The 23706-nt window shown below is 36.5% G+C and overlaps 1 protein-coding gene across 5 annotated transcripts in view; it reads left to right on the forward strand.

Moving 5' to 3' along the window:
• DST (dystonin) overlaps positions 1–23706 on the forward strand; it is a 496498-nt gene that overhangs the window by 248735 nt on the left and 224057 nt on the right. For 3 of the 5 annotated variants that reach the window (XM_047102585.1, XM_047102584.1, XM_047102586.1), the window contains exons 6-9: positions 18999–19088; positions 19614–19712; positions 21361–21438; positions 23358–23450. In XM_047102585.1, coding sequence (XP_046958541.1) covers positions 18999–19088; positions 19614–19712; positions 21361–21438; positions 23358–23450 — 360 coding nt within the window. The remainder of the gene's footprint in view (positions 1–18998; positions 19089–19613; positions 19713–21360; positions 21439–23357; positions 23451–23706) is intronic. The other 2 variants (XM_047102591.1, XM_047102587.1) reach the window with 1 other exon arrangement.

Raw genomic sequence — 23706 nt, forward strand, 5'->3', positions numbered from 1 at the left:
CAGTTATACCAGAAAGATAAATATTGTTGCTCTGACAAGTTCTAAAAGTAGAAATGTTTCCTGTAGATCTGCTGTCCTGAGTTAATGAGTTTTGGTCCTATCCTTTTATTTCACAATTTGTTACTGTTCCTCTTAATCGTAAAAAATAAAACTGCAGGTTATTTTATCAGCAAAAATGGATTTATTCAGGAATAGCAGAGAATTGTAATATGGTACAAGCAAGCTACTTAAAAACAACAACAACAAAAAACATAGGCAAAACCATAGGCAAGTCCAGAGAACAGAGGAGAGGAGCACTATTTTATAGTGGAAAGGGGTGAGTTGGGAGGGCTGTTATAAACAAAAAGTCCCTTGGAGTCAACTGGGAGTTGCAAGTACAGTGGCTTTTCATTGGTTGAGTTGTGATGGTTTCTCATTGGCTTGGCTGTTTGTTGCTTGTTGCTGGGGGAAGAGGAAACCTTTTCTTTCTCCTGCTGGGAGAGTAAAGCAGTAGTAAGAGTAATATTGGCTTGCAAGGTATGTCTCTTCCTGTTGGGTCTGCAGTTGATCACGAGTATCAGGGTGTGACAGGTCTCATTTTTGGTCTCTCAACTCCATTTTAGTGAGGTTTCCTTTTATTAATTTTCACAGTCCCAAATGTTTTAAACATTTAATTTTTATTTTATATCAACTTCAACTTAAGAAGCTGTTTGCAGACACTTTGATTTTACTTAAGTTAAGGAAGAAAAATTCAGCTGACTAAATTTGAAGATCTAATTGGCTTTATTAAGCAGTTCATGGATTGGCAGCATCCCATCTAGCAAGTAGAGGGGAGCTCTAAGGAGTCATATTAAATAGAAAGTTTTTATAGGAAGGAGAGTGGGGCAAGGAAGTTATTAGCAAAAGAAAAGATTATTCCAGGCAGGGTCACCTTCCCTTAGGGGGAAGGACTGGGGGTTCTCATTAGGTGGATTACCTCATCTTTCTTTGGGGGATATCAAGGGCTTTTGTGACAGATTACCTCATTGGTGCTGACCAGAAAATTCCTGACTGACCAGTTAAGATTTCATTTGTGGGGGAGGGTGAAATTGCAATTAGGTTAGGTATTAAGCCCCAGTATTGTGACTTTGCCTGGCCCAAGTGGCTCCATCTTGGGTCTGTGGCTTTCTTTTTAACACTGAGCATTGTATATAGTAGAGTAATTTTAATGTTTAATCCAGGTCATTAAGTTCCACACTTTTTTCTTGTAAAAACGTAATTTCTTATTGATACTTTTCTTGCTGAATTTAAAAATTAATTTTCCAGAGTTGACAAGATCAGATAAAAACTTTTTTTTTTTTTTTTTTTTTTTTTTTTGCAGAGAAGCAGCATTTTTCAAATCAGGTTCCCAGGAACACCAGTGTGATGGTGTGAGATGTCCTGGTGGAAAAAAAAAAAAAAGTTTCCATTGCCAAAGGAATTTGGAAAGCAGCATTCCCTGGTTGAAGAGATTTATGGTATAGATTAGCATATTAAAGACTGAGAACTTCTGTGGTAAAGAACCCTGTTTAATTCAGTGTGTCACAAATTCACTTGGTCATGGATTCTTTTTATCAAAGAGTATCTACTAACATCCCTTTGGGAGATCCTATAGGAGTTTTAAAGTGACTGCTTTTAAGCAAATGTAATTAATTTTAATTTAATTAGAATCCGGATTTGGACAGGATCTAGTTAATTTGGTTGTCATTGCAGGAATATTTTCTCACAGCCTTTCTTATGGGTCACTGATTTTCTAATTAATGGACAACTTATACTTTTGGTTCACTTGGGTTGTAACTGAGCTGTGTTTTTCATTGTCTAAAATTCGCTTATTGTGACTTCCACTCATTTATCTTGGGCCAGCCCTCCAGAATGATAGAAACTATATACGGCAGCTCTTAAATATCTGAAGAAACTATTTTGTCCCTTTTTAGAAAACTTTTCTTGTCAAATTCTATCATTTCCTTTATTAAAAAAATTTTTTTTAACGTTTATTCATTTTTCAGAGACAGAGAAAGACAGAGTGCGAGGTGGGGAGGGGCAGAGAGAGAGGGAGACACAGAATCTGAAGCAGGCCCCAGGCTCTGAGCTGTCAGCACAGAGTCCGACGCGGGGCTGGAACTCAAGGACCGTGAGATCATGACCTGAGCCGAAGTCGGACGCTTAACCGACTGAGCCACCTAGGCGCCCCTCCTTTATTTTATTTCTATGTGATGCAATTTTTATTTCATACATATCTTTTTCTAGCATATTCTTTTTTGGTTTTCTCCATTTGAAATATTTAAGACTCTTGAGTTGAAGGCAGAAAATGAGTTGAAGGAAGTCTACCAGGTAATCAGTTATACGGGAAAAGCATGGGCTACTGTTATCCATAGAGCCCAAGTCTGTTTTTATCATCCAACTCCCTTTCACCTCTCCACCTTAGTACATATTGAGCTGTTTGCCTATTTACTTATATTTTCTTTCTTTCTTTCTTTCTTTTTTTCTATTCCATTGTGGAATAGCTCCTTTAGTCTTAACTGTTTTCCAGTTTTTCTGCAAAGACATGTATTGCTTTTATTATTAGAAAAGAGCAAGTTTTATAAAAACCGTTGCTTCAACTCTTAACTTGCTACAGCAAGAGAAGGCAATTGAATGATTCATCTTCTTTCCTATAGTGACGGACTGATAATGATTAAGGGGCTGCTTGCTAGTCCTAAAGGTGTTTGTGTTTCAACCTGGAACTCTTGGTGGGGGAGGGCTTAGAGGTGTACTGCCTCAGGGCCAAATCTGGCCACCGCCTATTTTTTGGTACCGTGAATGAGGTTAAGAATTGTTTTTACATTTTTAAAGAATTGAAAACAAAAGAAAAATAATATTTTGGGACACATGAATATTGTATGAAATTTCACATTTGGTGTTTATAAATAAAGTTGTATTTTTAAAAAAAATTTTCAATGTTTATTTTTTGAGAGAGAGAGAGAGAGAGGCAGAGTGTGAGCAGGGGAGGGGCAGAGAGAGAGGGAGATACAGAACAACAAGCTGGTTCCAGGCTCCACGCTGTCAGCACAGAGCCCGACATGGAGCTTGGGCTCACAACCTGAGTTCATGACCTCAGTCCAAGTCAGATGCTTAACTGACTGAGCCACCTAGGTGCCCCTATAAATAAAGTTGTATTGACTCCAGCTGCCACCATTCACTTTTGTGTTATCACATCATATGACCTTAAAACCAAAAATATTTACTATTTGGTTTTTGTAGGAAAAGTTTCTTGATTCTGGTGGATGGAATGGTTTTACATATATTTTAGGAAAGGTTTTGTGTATATTCACTTTAGTGATGAGATATGACACCTTGTGTTTCCCTGAATCCCTTTATGAAGATAGCATTCCTTTCCTATATGTAAGGCTAGCTATGGTTCTGTGAATGTGATTTTATACCATAGCTGCTTTTCTGAATGAGCTTCCCTCTTTGGTTTATTTTAAAATACGGTGTTGAAAAGGCCAGCTCAGTATAATGCTTTATTAAAGCAAAATTTTATTTCTGTGATTATCCTCTTTGAGTCAAGACAGTCACGGAGGATAATATGCATTGCAAATGCCACTTCAAGTAGCAAGTTCAATGAACAATGCTGATAGAGTGGATGAAATGTTTCTTCTATCACTTAAATTAGAGGTTTCCTACTAGATTAGTAGGTAATCCTTTATGATTATTGTATTTGCTTTTTGCTCTTTTAATATATACCTCCTTTCTGGCATAAAGGTTTTATAGTGATTGGTATTGACAGCTTTTCCAGCTTTATTAGTACTATGATCCGCCCTTTTATTTAATTATTAATTGATTATATTTATAACAATTTTTCAGTAAGTACAAGTCACGCTCTTTTTAAAATGTATCTTAGCTGACTATACTGATGCATTAGAACAGTCTAACATCCTGTCCTATGTTCTGGGCACTATTATTAATTCTTGTTGAATTGTTGTGAGTATAAACATTTCTCATGTGCAAATGTTGCTGCCATTCATTAACTCGAAGGAAGTGTGATCAAAATATTTTTAAGAACATATTTCCTTGAGGTATAATTTACACGCAGTATTCATTGGTTTTAATTGTATAATTGAACTATTTTTAATTGAATGATTAAAAAACCTTTTTTTTTTTTAATGTTTAGTTTTGAGAAAGAGTGTTGAGTAGGGAAGGGGCAGAGAAAGGGAGACACAGAATCTGAAGCAGGCTTCAGGCTCTGAGTTACAGAACCCGACTTGGGGCTCAAACTCACCCAACCTTGAGACCATGACCTGAGCCGAAGTCGGACGCTTAACTGACTGAGCGACCCAGGTGCCCTTTTAATTGAATAATTTTTAATAAACACAGAATTGTGCAGCTCTCACCACAAGCAAAATTTTACAACATTTCCATCACCCCAAAAAGAAACCTGTAACTATCTGCCCTGTGCACCCCACTCCCCCTGGCCCTAGGCAACCACTGATCTATTTTCTATCAATAAGATTCACGTTTCCTGGATATTTCACAAAAATAGAATGTGTCCTTTCTCTGGCTTCTTGCACTTAGCACAGTGTGTTTGAGGTTCACCATGTTGTAGCATGTATCTTCATTCCTTTTTGTTGTCAAGTAGTATTTCCATTCTAAGGATGTGTTACATTTTGTTTATTCATCTAAAAGTTGAGTGGCATTTGGATTGTTTTCCACTTGGCTATTATGAATAATGCTGCTGTAAACATAAACATGCAAGTCTTTATATGGTTATGTTTTTTTCACTTCTTTTGGATATTTATTTAGGAATGGAATTGCTGGATCATATGGTAAATCTAGTTTAACATTTTAGGGAATGCCAAACTGTTTTCTAGAGTTGCACCATTTTATATTTCCCCTAGCCATGTGGGGGCAGGGGTGGGGCTTCCAATTTCTCTAAATCTTTTCCAGTACTTACTGACTTTCTTTTTGATTTTAGCTATCCCAGTGGGTACAAAATGCTCTCTCATGTGATAGTGATTTGTATTTCTCTAATGATGTTGAGCCTCTTTTCACACGTTGATTGCTCATTTGTGTATCTTCTTTGGCAAAATGTCTATTCAGATCTTTGACTATTTTTAAGTTGGGTTGTATGTCCTTTTATTATTGGGTTTTCTTTTACCACTTATGCCCTTGGTGCTATATATAGGTAATTTTTGCCTAACCCAAGGTCAGAAAGATTTGCTCTTATGTTTTCTTCTAGCAATTGTATAGTTTTTAGCTCTCACGTTTTGGTCTCTGATCCATTTTGAGGAAAAGGTTCTTTTTGCATGTGGATATTGAATTTCTCAGTATCATTTTGTAAAGATTCATCACAGAATTGTTCTTCTCTTCCTTTTGTCAAAAGCCATAAATATGTGGGTCTCTTTCAGGACTTTATTATGTTTCAGTCATCTTTATGTCTATTTTTATTTAAAACATTTTGTTATAGATTAATTATTAAGTTCTGATAACCTGATTTATCAGAACACCAAACTAATTTAGATGGGTTCAGGAAAATACTTAGACGGTTGGCATGCCAAAATGAACATTTCTCCTCTGTGTGTTAATCATTCAGCAGCATTTATTTAGCTCCAACTGTGTGATAGGGCATGAAGCTAGGTACTAACTCTCATAGATGCCATGATAGGCCCTGGGAGCAAAGACAGATCCCTTGCTAGGAAATGGCCCAATGGAGTTCTTGATCTGTTTTCTCAGTTGCTCTTTTCTTCCTGTAACTGGGCAGGCATTCAAGGGCCCACAGCTGAGGGCATGCCTACATTCACAAGCAAAGTGCAAATGACTAATCTTTTATTTATTGAACAAACCGTCTTTGAATGTTTACTATATGAAAAGTACTGTGCAAAAAAAGCATGCCACATTTACAGTGAGGACCTAAGACAGGGCCCTGTCATTTTAAGGGGCTTATGTTTGAGTACATCATGTACATAAAACGATTCTATAAGGAAAATGATTACTGGTGTCCTGGAATAAACCATGGAATATATGAACATAGAAGAGAAGCCTTCTTAGTCTGGGTGGCATTACAGGTTGACCTGGAAGGGAAAAGTAAGATTTCAATAGCCAGAAGAGGAGGGGGAGCAGAGCAGCATTTTAGGTTGGAGGGAATACCATGAGTATAAGTGGAGAGAGATGACAGGGGTAGTTTCAAGAATGTGACCTCAGGGCGCCTGGGTGGCGCAGTCGGTTAAGCGTCCGACTTCAGCCAGGTCACGATCTCGCGGTCCGTGAGTTCGAGCCCCGCGTCGGGCTCTGTGCTGACGGCTCAGAGCCTGGAGCCTGTTTCCGATTCTGTGTCTCCCTCTCTCTCTGCCCCTCCCCCGTTCATGCTCTGTCTCTCTCTGTCCCAAAAATAAATAAACGTTGAAAAAAAAAAAATGTGACCTCAAGCATTCAGTTTAAAAAAAATTTTTTTTTAACATTTATTCATTTTCGAAAGAGACAGAGTACAAGTGGGGGAGGGGCAGAGAGAGAGGGAGACACAGAATCCGAAGCAGGCTCCAGGCTCTGAGCTGTCAGCACAGAGCTCACCATGGGGCTCAAACTCACGAACTGTGAGATCATAACCTGAGCTGAAGTTGGACGTCTAACTGACTGAGTCACTCAGGCGCCCCAAGCATTCAGTTTTCTTTTCACATTCTCTTCGCCTTTGGGATTAGAAGGAGCGCTCTATTGTTCAGGCACTGGCCTATATGTCTTGCACTATACGCACAGCTGTGTCCTGTGGTTCACCTTTGCACATGTGGTCTCTGATTTGCTAGGTGTTACTTAGCTCAAGCCTACTCTTGGTGAGTCTTGTCAGCTCAAAAGAGAGAGTGCTCAGAACTGAGGCTGGAGAGAAAATCACTCACACTTAGATTTGAGGCTCCAGTATGAGGCATAAATACAGCATCTCCTCTGGTCGTGAACAGCTGGGAGGATTAGCCGTTGAGTATTTGTGGTGCACAGGACTTGGTTGAGTAAATGGAATCTGGAAATTTGGCAAAATTGTAATGTCATTTAAGAAGTGAATCAACTTGAAGAAATTAAAGACATCTTTGAGAGTTTTAATCTTCCTACAGAAGGTATAATTCTGTTACAGGGATTACTTTTAACAACAGTTAATAGAACCTCTGTCAAAAAATTTTTATTAGGTGACTAATAGAATAAAGCTGTGTTTGTAACTCTGTGCAAAGTTGCCAGTTTCCTAAATATGTTTTTCAGTGTTTTTATTTTGGAAATATACATCATGGTACTGGGGAGTTGGAATTTCATCTGGATTTAAGGAAGCTTTTTTTAACAGGGAAGAGGTGTTAAGCATCAGCATGGATTGTAGCAAAGATAGAGGAATCTCATCATCTAGAAGTATCTTTAAAAATAGTTTCATTGTTCATCTCCCTGTGACAGTTGTCTTGGTCATAATCCAGGGTTATTTCAAAGGTTTAATGTAGAGGATACAACCAGTTGTTCTCAGTGGTTTGTCAGGACTCGAGGAAATGGGCTTATGTTTAAAGAAGAGTGAATTAATTTATGTATAAAGTATCAGAGAGTGTCAGAGTATTGTAAAGGTCTTAAAACTATAAAATATGAGGTGCCTGGGTGGCTCAGTCAGTTAAGTGTCTGACTTTTGGTTTTGGTTGGGGTCATGATCTCATGGTTCGTGGGTTCAAGCTCCACGTCAGGCTCTGTGCTAATAGCACAGAGCCTGCTTGGGATTCTCTCTCCTCTCTCTCCCTGTCTCTCCCCAGCTTGCTTGCTCTCTCTTTCAAAACAAATAAATAGACATTAAAAAAAAAACTATGAAAGAAGCTACTGAGAGACCCCATACATTTTCCACCCCTTGATACTTAAAAAGAGATGAAGCTACCACTTGTATGATGGCCTCCCTTGGTAGTCTCTTGCCCAGTTCTCCTAAAGGGAAGTAGCCGGGGTGCTGTGACCAGGAGATATCTGCACTTGCCGGCTCCACCTTCCCTGGCCCCTTCTCCACAGGTGGATTTGATTACTCGCCTAGCACTCCCCCTTCTCTATGAGGGCCTTGCTTCCTCCCCAGCCTAGAGCCTGACTCCTATTGCAAGCCTTCCAGCAAGTGGCTCACTGTTTGCTTGAGGACTGGCAGAAGCATGCTGGACATCATCCATGAAGTAAGATGAAGTTCCTTTTTGAAGGCTTAGCCGATTCTCCGTTTTTTGTGTGTATGCTGAGATAGTACCTATTTTTTTCTATAAGCAACGGTGTTGTAAAAGGTATTTTCTTAATTTTTATTAGTTTTTAAATTCCAGTATAGTTACCATACAGCGTTATATTCATTTCAGGCATACAGTGTAGTGATTCAGTAATTCTGTACATTACCCAGTGCTCATCAAGATGAATGTACTCTTTGATCCCCATCACCTATTTCACCCATGCCCCACCCATCTCCCCTCTGGTAACCATCTCTGTGTTCTCTATAGTTGAGAGTCTGTTCTTTGCTTTGTCTCTTGTTTTCTTTGTTTCTTAAATTCCAAATATGAGTGAAATCATATGGTATTTGTCTTTCTCTGCTGACTTATTTCACTTAGCATTATACTGTCTTTTTCCATCCATGTTGTTGCAGATGGCAAGATTTCATTCTTTTTATGGATGAGTAGTATTCCATTTTGTGTGTGTGTGTGTGTGTATGTGTATACATACACCACATGTTCTTTATCCATTTATCTATCAATGGACACTTGGGCTCATCCATAATTTGGCTATTATAAATAATGCTGCAGAAAACATAGGGGTGCATATGTCTTTTTGAATTAGTGTTTTGTATTCTTTGGGTAAATACCCAGTAGTTCACTGGATTATATGGTAATTCTATTTTTAATTTTTTGAGGAACTTCTGTATTGTTTTCTACAGTGGCTGAACCAGTTTTCATCCCCAAAAGTGCATGAGGGTTCTTTTTTCTTTACATCTTTAGTACTTGTTGTTTCTTGCATTTTTGATTTTAGCCATTCTGACATGTGTGCAGTGATAACTCATTGTTTTGATTTGCTTTTCCCTGATGATGAGTCTTTTCAGCGTCTTTTCATGTGTCTCTTGGCCATCTGTATGTCTTCTTTGGAAATGTCTGTTCATGTCTTCTGCCCATTTTTAATTGGATTACTTTTGGGGGGGCATTGAGTTATATAATTTCTTTATATATTTTGGATACTCTTTATCAGATATACCATTTGCAGATATCTTCAGCCATTTAGTAGCTTGCCTTTGAGTTTTGTTGATGCTTTCATTTGCTGTGCAGAAGCTTTTTATTTTGATGTAGTGTCAATAGTTTATTTTCACTTTTCTTTCTCCTGCCTGAAGAGACAGATCTAGAAAAATGTTACTATGGCCAGTGTCAGAAAAATTACTGACTGTGCTTTCTTCTTGAATTTTTATGGTTTCAGTATCTCACATTTAAGTCCTTAAATCCATTTTGAGTTTATTTTTGTGTATGGTGTAAGAAAGTGGTCCAGTTGTAAAAGGTATTTTAAATGGTGCCACAAAGAGAGAGGACAGTTCTTTTTTGGGGACAAGTATCTACTTAATTGTTGAATTACTGTGTAACATGTCAGCCATTGACACTCTATAGGGCATCTGACAAATGCCCTAAAGGAGATAATTCAACTCAAAAGTATTCAGTAAGCAGGTGCCATAACAAGCACTTTAATCAGAATTGTGAAGTAGCTGACATTTTTGTCACTTTTCTATATCTCTTTCTTGGACTCTTCTGTCTCCACTCACCAGCTACCCAGAGTTCTCCTGCTGCCTTCTTAGTGTTAAAAGCTCTTACTCTGGAATCCTACCATGCCCTGCACTGCAGTGCTTCCTTCAGACTCTCTGCCCACCCCCCTCCTCCCAAAAAAGTTATGCCATCTAATCATCAACCATGTAAGGTTTCTCTGAAATTGATAATGGGTGTTAAGAAGAAAATCAGTCAGATGAAGTGACTTGGCGTTAAGGGGCGAATGACTGATAGGTTTCTGTATTCCAGGAGCTGTCTTCATTTTCATATGGGAACTGAATATATTTACCTGAATGCATCACCATTTTCTAGTAACTAATCTGATCTTGACTTATGATACCGGTGTAACCTTCCCAAAGTCCTTAAGTGGGGATTTATTGAGGAAATGCACATTTTGTGAACTAGTTGTAAATTTTGGTCATGACTGTAATTTAAATAAAAGGAATTAACAATTTAAAAGAATTTACATGATTTTTACTGAAAAATATGCACAATTCTGTTTCAAACTTTTTCATTTGAAACTAGAATTTGAAAATACAGTGGAATCTTTCAAAATGTTGGTGGTGAAGGGTAGGACTTTGATGCTGTAGTTACAGACCATCTAGGTTAAATAGGCTTAATTTATGTCTAGTTATGTTTTTTAGGAGTTGGCACATATGAATTCATGTAGTACCTAGCTATTATAATAGTATTCTGCTCAGCTGTCATGATTTGTCTTATTAAATTATTATTGTTGTCACATATTTACATCAAAATTTAGTTTCTAATGAAAAAAAATTTTAGTCTCATTGACTAGCTTGTTAATTATTCATTAGAAGTATTGTGATTATGACCCTCCCCACTTTGGCCAGCCTTTTCTTTCTTTTGCCCAAATTGTGAGAATGTGAACCAGAAAGAGGTGAGTATAAAAATGCCAGTGATGAGGGGTGTCTGGCTGGCTCAGTTGGTAGAGCAAGCAACTCTTGATCTGGGATTTGTGAGTCCAAGTCCTGTGTTGAGTGTAGAGTTTAAAACAAAAATGCTAGTGATTGGTTCCTTCTCTTTAACTTATGTTATTATTGAGAGCTGCTCTTGATAGAATAGCTTTTACTGTGATTTTTTTTCAAGTCATAAATGGTTTAAAGAAAGATATATGTAAGTAATGAGCTAGGAGGATACTTGAAAAACTTCTAAAAGGTGATATCCATATCCTCCTGCCAAACATCATTAGATTTTACCCTTGGTGACAGAATACTGGACAGAAACATCCTTTAAATCTCAGCTAAAATAGTGCACCCCATCCTTCCTTTCCCTACTCCATTTAAAGACTACGTGGAATGGATAATGCTGGTTTCTTTATAAATCAGTGTTCATTGGTCTGACATTATAGTACAGAGGTTGTCTAGCTCACATCTTTAATAAAAATTAACTCCAAAAAAAAAAAAACAGTGGACAGATGCAAAAAAGTAAGTAGAGTAACTGATTTTTGAATTCATTTTTCTCTTTCAGTGACATTATTTGTAATTGCTCAGCACAAGAACTATACAACTCTGCAAGTGATCAAAGATCTGCAGGCTGATGGGGAAATAAACACAAAAATAAATTTTCCCCCATCTTCCCTTAGAGGGAAGAACTGGAAGGAAATGTAGAGGATTCAAACCCAGACTAAACCAAACCAGAACCAACTATCCCAAACCCAAAACAGATTTTTATGGAAAATAGTTGCATGCTTGCAAAATTTTAAAAATTGAAGGAGCCTTTTGAAAAGATTCCTATGATAATAGTGAAAATGTGCAAAAGAGAATATAAAAAATATGTAGGTGAAGACTAAACTGTTCCCAAATCTTAAAGGTGTTTATTAGTAAAATAAATGCTTTTATTTTATTTAACCATCTAATGTTCTACCTTTTAGTGGAAGACTAGAGAAGACCTTTTTGCTTTTGTTTTTTAAATTGATTATAGATTATAAACCTGAAAGTTTAAAAGAGAAATCTTCTTTGTCAAAGAACTTACTGGCTCCAACATAAAGAAGACAGATTATTTGTACTGCCCAGGATCAACATTGATTTGTTTTAAACGCTTCCTTATTTTATTCATTAATACCTTAAGATTTATGATAAATATCTTTATAGTTTTATAAAACAGTAAAGAATATGAATTAAGTATGGCCTTAATGCTGACCTAATATATTTACTAAAAAAAAAGCATGACACCCCTTTTATTATAGCAGACAAGGATATTTCCCCATTATACTTGCTCGCACCAATTTAGAATTTATAGTAATTTAAGTAGAATGTAAACTGTAGCTTTTATTCTTTCACAATTCTTGAAGAAATAGTACTGGAGTAAAGAAAACTGTTCAGATAAAGCAACTAACTGATGCAGGCAGGCTGGTCTGAGGACCCAGAGGGGTCCCTGCGGGACCAGCCAAGAGGATCTTTGGCTTCTCACAGGATGAAAATCAAACAAGAGCCATGTTGGGGTACCTGGTGGCTCAGTAGGTTAAGTGTCTGACTTCAGCTGAGGTCATGATCTCACGGTTTGTGAGTTCAAGCCCCACGTCAGGCTCTGTGCTGACAGCTCAGAGCCTGGAGCCTGCTTCAGATTCTGTGTCTCCGTCTCTCTTTGCCCCTCCCCCGCTGTCTGTCTGTCTGTCTGTCTGTCTCTCTCTCTCACACACAAATAAATAAACATAAGGGGCGCCTGGATGGCTCAGTCGGTTAAGCGGCCGACTTCGGCTCAGGTCATGATTTTGCGGTCCGTGAGTTTGAGCCCCGCATCGGGCTCTGTGCTGACTGCTCAGAGCTTGGAGCCTGTTTCAGATTCTGTGTCTCCCTCTCTCTGACTCTCCCCCGTTCGTGCTCTGTCTCTCTCTGTCTCAAAAATAAATAAACGTTAAAAAAAATTTTTTTTAAATAAATAAACATTAAAAAAAATTAAAAAACAAAAAAAAACAAGAGCCGTGAGCTGACAGGAAAGAAGAGCCAAGTTTATTGACGACATAGAGCAGCTACAGACAATGGTGTCTAGGAGACTCAGGAAAAGGAGCATGAGTCTCATCTTTGCTTAGGGGTCTGGAGTTTTTGTTTTTTAAAGATTTTATTTTTGAGTAATCTCTATACCCAATGCAGGGCTCAAACCTACAACCCAGAAATCAAGAGTGGCATGTTCCAATGCCTGAGCTGGCCAGACACCCCAGGGGGAGGGGGTCTGGAGTGTTTAACTGAGGTCGGTGGTCTGGTGTACATGTTCTCTCAGGCATCCAGGAACTTGTCCAACTAGGATGAGTGCTCAAGTGTCCTCCATAAGTCACTAATGCTCTGGAGCCAGGGGTCTTGACATCAAGGTGTTTGGAGTCAGTGGTCTTGGAGAACATTCATGGCAACCTACCTGGTCACTCCTTAGATGTTATCTATTGGTTGGAAGACTCCAAAGAAATCATTAACTCCTTGTCCTTTATTAGGAGGATATACATTAAAGCGTGTGTAAGAGGGGCGTGTAGGGTCTTAGCAAGAACAGAAGCATGAAAAGAAGCAAAGGAAAAAAAAAGCCATCTCTTTCTTTCATGGGGTCCCTTTGGTTTTCCTGTCTCATAATTACCCAAGAATATATATTGTTTTTAAACATATCTGTGTATTTTAAAAACATTAGTTACTTATCACTAGTTAGTAAGGTAATATATTGATAGATTAATTTAATTTTATGTTTGCTCCTCTTCCCTATTTTTATTTTTTGAACTAGAATTTCTAAGGATCTCTCCCAAGAGAATGTGGTAGCTTATTTTTCATGAGTGTATTGGTGTGAAGTAAAAAAAAAATTGCATTGAAAAACATTTTAGGGCGCCTGGGTGGCGCAGTCGGTTAAGCGTCTGACTTCAGCCAGGTCACGATCTCGCGGTTCGTGAGTTCGAGCCCCGCGTCAGGCTCTGGGCTGATGGGTCAGAGCATGGAGCCTGTTTCCGATTCTGTGTCTCCCTCTCTCTCTGCCCCTCCCCCGTTCATGCTCTGTCTCTCTCTGTCCCAAAAATAAATAAACGTTGAAAAAAAAATTAAAAAAAAAAAAGAAAAACATTTTAATTCATAGTTTTCACTGAAGCTGACTGTCCCTCTTAACTCAATTAGTAGGCTGTGAGGCGATCTTATTTGGGACAAGCCTTCTTTTATTATTTATGTTCCTTCCTAAAGATAGCTAGTTGTTTTCCAGAATACTGTATCCTTTGGATGTAGGACTTATTTAAGAGAGGACTTTGGATGCTTCTTGTGGCTGCTGTTGGGCCCCTTGCTGTACTGGGATGTGTGCATTTTACCCAAGATTTACTGATAGAATGCTCCCTCTGCTTTTTTCTGAGACACCTTTCCTCATTATTGTATATAGATTTGACCCTCAATAGCTTTATCTGTGATTAGGGTTTAAGATAATACCTTATTTTACTTTATTTTTTGCTCAAGATAATACTTTACAAGGAAGCTTTTATATTGGTCAGACATACTGAGTCCTTGTTCTGCTTAAGAGCCTTCTGTGGTTCTCTTTGCTCAGGAAAGGTCTGAGCTTCTTCCCAAAGTGGCATGCAAAGCTGTCACGCCGGGTCTCCCAGCCCACCTTTCCCCACCTCACCTTCTGCCTCTCCTTTCACTCATTTCACAGGCTGCTTTCCTTCCTTGGAGCTCACAACACAGTTGTGTGCGTGTTTGCCTGGTTGTCTTTGTTCTTGCTCTTCCCTCCGCTTGGAACATTAAGCTCTTTTCTCCATTTCTGTCACCTCAGTCTGAAGGCTTCGAGAGGCGGCACTCTCTGATTATTCATCTTTGTACCCTTACAAGTTAAATGACACCCGGGCATGTAATGGACGCTCAGTAAAGATTTAGTGACCTGAACCGAACTGCAGCTACGTGGTAACTTTAAGTTTAAACGTGGGAAGTAACATTGTGGAATTTTCCTAGATTAACAACAACCACTACAAAATCAGACTTTTAAAAAAGGCAGTCTTAAACGTATTTAAATGAACAGCTAGATGATGATCTTATCTTCAAAGTTGTATTTGACTTAGGCAACAACAAACCAAACAATCAAAAGTTAACAAATTTTCAGAGTGGGGTTTTTGGTCATTTAAGCCATTTAGATGATGTAAATCTGGCAGAATATATACATATATATCTTAAAAATGAATTGCAGTATTGCTTATGTCATCATCACTATCACCTTGTTTACAATCTCTCTCCTGGTGTGCCCTCCCCACCATTTTGTACTTTATTTTCCTTCCTTAGGATACTCTTCTTAAGCAAAGGATTAGTGCCCTCTAGGGGTGAACTGCAGATGCAACGCAGTGCGCACCTTTTAAAAAGCACTGCAAATTCTAGAATTGTATGAAATACAGAAAATGATGCTTCATCCTTATTATGTAATTCAAGTTATATAATTTAATCCCAGAGTATCTCAGACTGCTTTCACTTTGCTCATCACTTCCCGTAGCACGATTTATTCAGACAGTTCTTTTGCCCCACGGGGGAAAATTTCCAAAATGAGAAGAAAGAACGTTTTATTAAAAATTGAAGCAGAAGGTTAAGACTGCTGGCAGTTAGTATAGTCATCTGTGAAGGAAAGTTACCAGGCCAAATGTCTATGACTCAGGCTTAGGACAAAATAAAAAGCTTTTCTGTGTCAGTTTAACTATTTAATTCCTTTTTTTCTTTATAAATTGGTCACTAGATCAGCTATTTCTAGAGAAGCCCAATTATTTCCACTCATTTCATCCACAACCACTCATTCCCCATAATGCAGATTTGCTGACTTTTAATAGTTGATTAACATTTTATTTCATCCCATTGTTTGGTGGTCAGGAAAATGAGCAAATACAAGCACTTGAACACAGACAACCTCAGGTGCCTAGGAATAGTTCATTGTGTATGTATTTGTATTTATTATTATTACTATTATTATTATAACTCCTTTTTTTTCTTAAGATTTTATTTTTAAGTAATCTGTACACCCAAGGTAGGACTTGAACATACAACCCTGAGATCGAGTCCTATGCTCTTCTGAATGAGCCAGCCAACTGTCCCTGTATTTATTTTTGTTAATAACGGTAACATTTGCTTGACATAGCATGATAAAGATGGTGATAATGGTATCGCTTGCAGTTGTGTAGCATTTTTTATATGTAGTATTTACGTGAACCTTCAGAATAATCACTTGAGGCAGGAAAAATAGGCAGTATAGCCTCAGGATTTTTTCAAGTATTACAGAAATCAGATTAGTGTATTTCTGTATTCTCTCCTAAAATTCTTAAGAAATTAAGCCATAAGACTTAAGGACAGCTTTCCATTGTACCATTTTCCCATCACAGAATTTTTGTTCTCTGGTTTAGACTAGAGGCCTGTGTGCAAAGTTTTATTTTGAAGATGAGAAAATTGAGGCCTAGAGAGGATAGGCAGCTGGTGCTAGTTCATGAGACCCGTGGCAGAAGCAAGACTAAAATGCAGGTTTCCTCATTCTTTTTTCCCTTATTACATGTTTTCTTTTTTCCTAACTTGGTTTTGCATGGCATCATATTATTATTATTATTATCCTTCTCTACACATATCTAACTTAATTTTTCTTTACTGTTGGCATATATATGATGATGAAAAATGGCACCTGATTTTGGAAATTGTCCCTGATGTCAGAAAGAAGGTTTAGTTTGGTTTGGCAAAAAGCAAGTTGTGAAATTGCCTTCCTATGAAATAAGTGTTCAGAATCACACTTCATCTTTAACTGTCTGAGAGTGAGAATGACAAAGGAAGTGGATGTGGATTGAAATGTGGCTTTGGCAGTGCGTGGGCGGGTCCAGTGGACCAGCGAGCATGGAATTCTCAGCACTATGTGTTAGTTCCTGTCATGGCAGGCCACATCCTGATCGTGCGCTGAGAATGTCAGACCTGTACAATAAAGTCATTTATTTTGAGAGATTAAGCCAGGATCAGGAACTGCATAGTATTATTTATATAAATGTGATCTCTTTTAGGTTCAGGCTCTTTTAGAGTTAGGCTGCCTTCTCGTTACACTGGAGATGCACAGGGAAGTACTTAGATCTAGATGGCATTGATGTGCAGAAATTGATAAGCATAACTCTTCTGCCTTGTTTTTAAGTAGGTCCTTAGTCTTGTAAATTAAATTCATAGTTTGGAATGGGACTAAAGGAATTCTTACAGTGCTCCAATGAATGAGTAGAAAAGTAAGCATTAAGGGTGCTGGGTGACTGTCAGTTGAGCTTTCGACTCTTGGTTTTGGCTCAGGTCATGATGTCATGTTTTGTGCGTCAGGCACTGCTGCCAGTGTGGAGTCTGCTTGGGATTCTCTCTCTCTCAAAAGAATTAAATAAACTTAAAAAAATTAAAAAAAAGAAAAGTATTAGTACTCATTTCTCTAGGTTGCTTATTTGCATGCATATGTGTCATGCGTGTGGTAGATGTGTTCCTGAAAATATTCTTGAAAATTGATTCATCTCTGAAATATAATTGAGAACTTGAGGGGATTGTCATTTAATGGTATCCCAAATGGAAGGGATAATCACTTTATAACTTTTTTGGATATTTACAGATTTTCTAAATTAGAACTGCCTAAAATATGTTATGCTCTTTTTTTTTTTTTAAGGAAACTAAAACATTTTTTAAACTATATTTTACTGTTGCATTGTTATCTTGTGACACCAAAGATTCAGCTGATATTTCTCAGGAATTAGGAAATCAAAATAAAATGTCAGTCTGTGAAGATGGGGACACTTGTTTTAAAGTAATTTGACTCACTTTCAGTGTTACTGGACATTTTATAGGTACTATTGATATTAGCAGTTATTTAGAGCTGTTGAGCCTACGTTTAATACTTACATTATTTGTGGCTAATGATCCCTAGATAGGTAATCAAATATTGAAAAGTTCTGTGATTTAGGCAAAAACACATAGGAATTAGTAAGTTTAATATGAAACAAGGGAATTTTTCTTCATTAATAAAAAGTATTTTCTGACACAGACAAACTGCAAAATATGTATGTAGTCAACTAAGATAATAAAATGTAATAGTATTTGAAGTTTTTTAGGATGAAAAACTTAACCATCAAAAGTTTGTTTCCAGTTTACTTTAGCCCTTGCTTGTTATGCATTCAGATAGTTTTGATCATAGTTTAGATCTTGTTATTATTTTGTGCTGTATATTCACTTGACATTTTGGAAATGCAGAGAAGTTTGACTTATATGTACAAAACCTTTGAGTGTTTACCACACCAACTGGCAAGCATATACGGCTTGTGCCCTATGTGTGATGTAGGTGGGATTCTGGTCTCTGCCTCTGGGCCACTTTCTTAACTCTTTTAATGAGATCAACACAAAGTAATGCAGCCTGGAATCACTAAAAGGTGAGAAAATGGAAACATGCCAACCCGCTGTGGAACAGCCATCTTAATAGCCTGCTTTGACATTTGTCTCTCTAGCACAAACCTTAGAGCAGGCCAAGTATTTACAGGAGATATCCCTACTTGGCAGACTGAACAAAGCTTTTGGGAAATCTTTGGTGTTTTGTGCTCTAAAGTCACAAGCTTAAATCAGGCCTGTGGAATGGAGGAAGAAGCTATTATAGATTAGGTGTTAACTTTGTGCTAGTGTTAATGTGGTTATAAAAACCCCCTGTCACAAGAAGATTTATGTTGTGCACAGGATGGTTTGGGCAGAGGTCTTCTAACTTGACATACGTGAATTAAAATTTTTTTTGAAATAAATATAGAGACTAAGGAAATTTCAAAAATAGTAAGAATATAGTCTCATGGGCCCTTCACCTAGCTTATATTTCTGGAATTTTGAAGTGTGGAACGTGTATATCTGGCCTCCTGGATCTAGTGGCACAAAGAATAGGAAGAAAGACCAGCTCGGGTTAGGGGGAGGGGTGAAAACTTGCTTGTCTTGCTAAGGTGGCTCTGGCTGTTATATCAGGAATCATGAATAAGGTTATTGCCATTGCCTGTATTTAAAAAATTGTAACCCTATGTAGTTGTCCAAGCTTATTTATAGTAACTCTAGTATGTTAAAAAGATAACAATTTTGTTTGTCTTTAGGAATTACTAATATGAAATTTACTTTTTTTAGTTTTTTTTAAATTCAAATTTAGTTTTTAAGTAATGAGAAAATCAAAGTGAAAATATTGCTGCAAGAATGAACACTGTATGAGGAATGTTTCCTACTTGTCCTTGTTCTTGTTTTAGTGTTAAAGATGATCTACGTTCTAGGCCCAAAAGTTAAATTGCTTTTCTTTGTGTAGGTTCGAAAACATGTGAATGATCTCTATGAAGACTTAAGGGATGGACACAATTTAATCTCTCTTTTAGAGGTTCTTTCGGGAGATACCTTGGTAAGTTTTAAATTTCCTAATTTAGTTTGAAGAACACGTAATGCTGTCTACGTAGGGACCAGTGTGTTGTTGGTAGAGACTGTTCAGATTTTGCAACATTCACCTTTAGAGCTGTGAATTCTGCCTGAAAAAAAGAGTTCTGGTTAGATTCCTGATCATTTTCAGACTTCAAGTGATGTGAATTTGGGAGATTGAAGCCCTTTGACTACTTTGCTTATGTAATCAGTTCTATAATAAAACTACTATTTTTGTTCTTGCTTCTTTTTTTACCTTTGGGTTTTTTTGCTTAGCAGAGGTTGGATGCATAATATAACCACATATTAAAAGACTCACAAATAGCAAGGAAATAAACATTGCTTTCTGGAAAATGGTCTAACCCATTCCACAGGTGTCATTTCCTTTTTTGTGAACATTACTTCCCCTTCTTGGTTACTTGTTCTCCTTCATTATGTTCTGTTCATGCTCTTCATTTCTGGTCTGTCTTGTGTCTTTGCTGTCCTATCTTCTGTCTGTTATATTCATTAGCCAAGGGAGCGAGATTTTTTGAAGACCTTACGATTGGTGAGTGCAACAGAAGCATGCGAATATGAACAGCATGAGGATGTGGAGGATGAGGATAAGGGGGTAGGTGTCGGCCCCCATAACTCGACTAACCTAGCCATTACAGTGCGGTGAGCGCTAACGTGATAGAGAAGTAACCCATGGGTTCGGGCTCCTTTTTAGAAAATTGTAGAAAGGACCAAAACCCATAGTGAGGTAGATGTGTGTGTACCAAAAAAATTGGACAAAGGAAATATTTTCTCTTTAAATTTATTTAGACATTACTGTGCAGTGCATGGTAATTGAACATATGTGATTGAATTATATGATGCCATTTTAGCTAAAGAATTTTACATGCATTTTATATAAATGTGGAAATCTTGACAACTAGCCTGCTAATTTTTATGCAAATTTGTTCCACTTCTGGAATTTATATTTCAAATGTGGCAACTATTGCTTTATTTGAAGGGACTTATGGAAATTTATTTCCTATTTAAGTTTATGCTTTAAATCATACTGGCAATAGGTATGTGATGGACATTATTTATGTATTTTCTATGTCTTATTTTTATTTAGAAGGGGGGAAAGTTTTAAAATCTGGATTCCTGGTAGAACCTATAGAACTGTTTCATCTTCATGACACTTAGTTAACTTCAGCCCACCTTTGCAAGACAGATAATGCTTCTTTTGTCATCTACATCCCAAGTGCCCCTGATTTGGAAATTGTGCTTTTTTTTTAGATCCATTGGGTGAATTTACCAACATTATTTCTACCTGTTTATATAGAACCTATTTTTCCGTTCTGTACTCTGCTGTCTTTTCATTATGGTGCCTTGGCTCTCAATATTCATATTTGAGAAGCTAAGCTGTCAGTGTTTTTTTTCTTTTCTTCCTTTTGGGAGATTTTATGTGAAAAATTTCAACTCCATTCTTTGTATTTTTGTTAAGCATCTTCTCAGCTCTATCTCCTTATGTTTTCTGTCTGCTAACTTGTTACATTTCTCAAGGAAAACGGCACCAACGAAAAGAATTATGGATTGCCAGTTTTCCTGAGATCATAAACAGTCATGTCCATCCCTAAGCAGTAAAACTATTAGAGTCCAACTGATTTTGTGAAAAAGCTAAAATAAAATAAAGAGGAAATATATGGCTTTAATTGCTTTTTTCTCTTCCTCTATCATGGCTAAGTAAGACTCCATCTTTCTCCTTCTTGGTGATTTTTATACTAACTGCATGCTACTTTACCTTATTTTCATTAACGTGCCATACATATATAATTATAAAAACCCGCTTGACAATAGACTTTATTAAGAAGGCAAAATGGGGAATGGTATTTAATTCTTTCTGTGCATCCAAAGCTAATAAACTGTAGGCTAGAATTGTAGTATAATGACTATAAAAAGTCTGTATGTTCTGTGGCATTTTTTCTTTTCCTTTTGTTTAAATAAAGCAAAATGGAATAAAGCATATGTTTAAATAAAACATTTGGAGAAATCCCTATTTGTTTAAATTCAATTTCAAATAATACAAAACGGTTAAAAGTATTTAATGTAATTTAATTTAATTTTAATTTAAAAAATCTAATGGGTTTACCCAAATATTAAATCCTGTTTTGATACGTTAAGATGAGCATAAAGTATATTTATAGAGTATACGTCATAAGTGTATTTAGCATGGTCAGTGGTATCAGAAACTATAGTGTTTTTTATACCCTGCATTTTTCTATTCTTAGCCCAGAGAAAAAGGTCGGATGCGTTTTCACAGACTACAGAATGTACAAATTGCACTTGACTATTTGAAAAGACGCCAGGTATGATGTTTTTCAAAGACTATAATCATATAAACATATGTGATGGAGTACATCTAGATAGGAACATGTCAGGGGATGAAACGGTTACATTTGTCAATTATAATGTTTAATTTTGTGCTTTTGAGAGACAAATATTTAAAAATATGTTCAAACATTTGCTCCAAAGAAAAGGAAGTTAATAGTAGGTGTAAGCCCACAGGAATTATAAGTGGCTGCATTTCCATCTGAATAAGAGCTACTGATTTTCCTTCTGTTAGAATTGGAATGCTTTGCCTAGGAAGTTAATGACCTTTTAGTAGCAAGAGAATGTTAAGAATGCCTATGAAAAGTTCTTAGTAGTGGGGCAATATTTTATTATTTATACTTAGTATATAAAATTATTTTTATAAAAAATAGTTGATGGACTACTTTCAAAAAACTTAGTGTAAGCATTTTTAATACTTAGTGATACGACAATATTTTTTTTTATAAATAGATAATATTGGGTAATTAAAAGCAGTTAAAAATAAAACAACAACCTCCAACTAACTTGAGGTTTTAGAAGCAGTCATGGTTAAAGAATGAAAACCATATTGGATATGATCTTGATTTGGTGGCATTGTGGTATTATAGTGGTATAAGCCAAAATATTGGTAATTTTTCAAATAGTAGAGAAAAGGAAAGAAAGAAAATCAGGGGAATGGAAAATTACTGCGAACAATGAGAAATCAGAGGTGGCAGCAATTTAGCTTGTTAATGGAATAAAGAAAAAAGGGAGGAAAACGGGGAGAGGTAAACACCATTTTTTTATTCATTTATTTAGTTTATTAACATTACAGTGATTTATTTAAACTCAGATAAACACTGCGTGCTTAAATATGTTAAATGTTACTTTTATTTACCTTATTATTCTTTTTTAAAAAATATTTCTGAGGTTTATTTATTTGGAAAGAGCGAGAGAGTACAAGTGGGGGTGGGGGCCATAGAGGAGAGACAGAATCCCAAGCAGGCTCCGCACCATCAGCACAGAGCAGGATGAGAGGCTTGAATTCAAACTGTGAGATCATGACCTGAGTTGAAATCAAGAGGCAGATGCTTAACCAACTGAGCCGTCCAGGCACTCCTATTTACCTTATTATTCTTAATTCTAGTGGAAGTTTTCAGAAGGACTGATGGTTGATTATGTTTCCTTGTCTGAAGTGTTTTTGTCAGTGTTTTGTCCAGGAAGTGAGATGTCAGTTATTATTGTGTTTGATTCATGATATTTAATTATTTTTACCCAGGATATAAATGATAGGTATCATTACTATATTTGTTTACCTGAAAATGCATAATTTGATAGTTAATAAGCTTTAAGTCTAAGTATTATTATTGTTTGTTTTTATTTTTATTTTTATTTTTCATATTTGAGCAGCCTTCCAAATATCCAGTGACTTATATATTTATTTATCTTGGTAACAATTTATGGTAGATAAATGGAAAAAAGATGCTAGTTTTTTTTTTTAATTTTTCCCTACTTTGTGACAGAAGTATGAGAAAGTTGTTAAACTATTTTATGGTTCAGAACAGTATCTTAATGGTTAGAGCAAAATAAAGCTTATTTTCAAGTGATAAAATTGTGTCTAATTTTAAAATCTCAAGTATTTAAGAATTCCCAACTTCAGTAGTATTTTTCAATTGGAAAGTGATTACTTATAATACTTGTTCTAGAAGAAAAACCAGAGTAACGCCCTTTTTTTTTTTCCTTTGTGGTGACTCTATAATTTGCAATCTAAAGTGAGTAGAGATAAGGGAGTAAGACAATATTTTGAGGATTTACTTGTATTTAGATCACTCAATTTTTTTCTTTGTGTAATTTAGAATTGATTTTATGTAGGTAAATATAACTTATGTGCTGGTTTGAAAAAGTTTTCTTTATTTCTTCTTTCCATATAACACAGGTGAAACTAGTGAATATTAGAAATGATGACATAACAGATGGAAATCCCAAGTTGACTTTGGGATTAATATGGACAATAATTTTGCACTTTCAGGTAAGCTTAATTTTTCTTAGTTATCATTTCTTTTAGCCTCTCATTGCTGATTTTCAAGTGGTTCATATGAAGAATAAATTATGCACTTACATCCTATGGAAGAAAATAAATTTCAGGCTTCTTAAAAAGTACATTTGAATTTTTCCTTTCAAGTAACATACTGCCTGTGAACCTTGCACCCTGTCTCCTGGTATTGATGAGCTTAAATATTCTAAGATGCTTGTAATCCTGTTGTGGAAAACTGGCCTCTATGCTC

This window comes from Lynx rufus, unplaced genomic scaffold (genome assembly GCF_022079265.1).
Source record: "Lynx rufus isolate CCGP_SWC_20201006 ecotype Redwood Valley unplaced genomic scaffold, mLynRuf1.p SCAF_6, whole genome shotgun sequence".
NCBI lineage: Eukaryota > Metazoa > Chordata > Mammalia > Carnivora > Felidae > Lynx > Lynx rufus.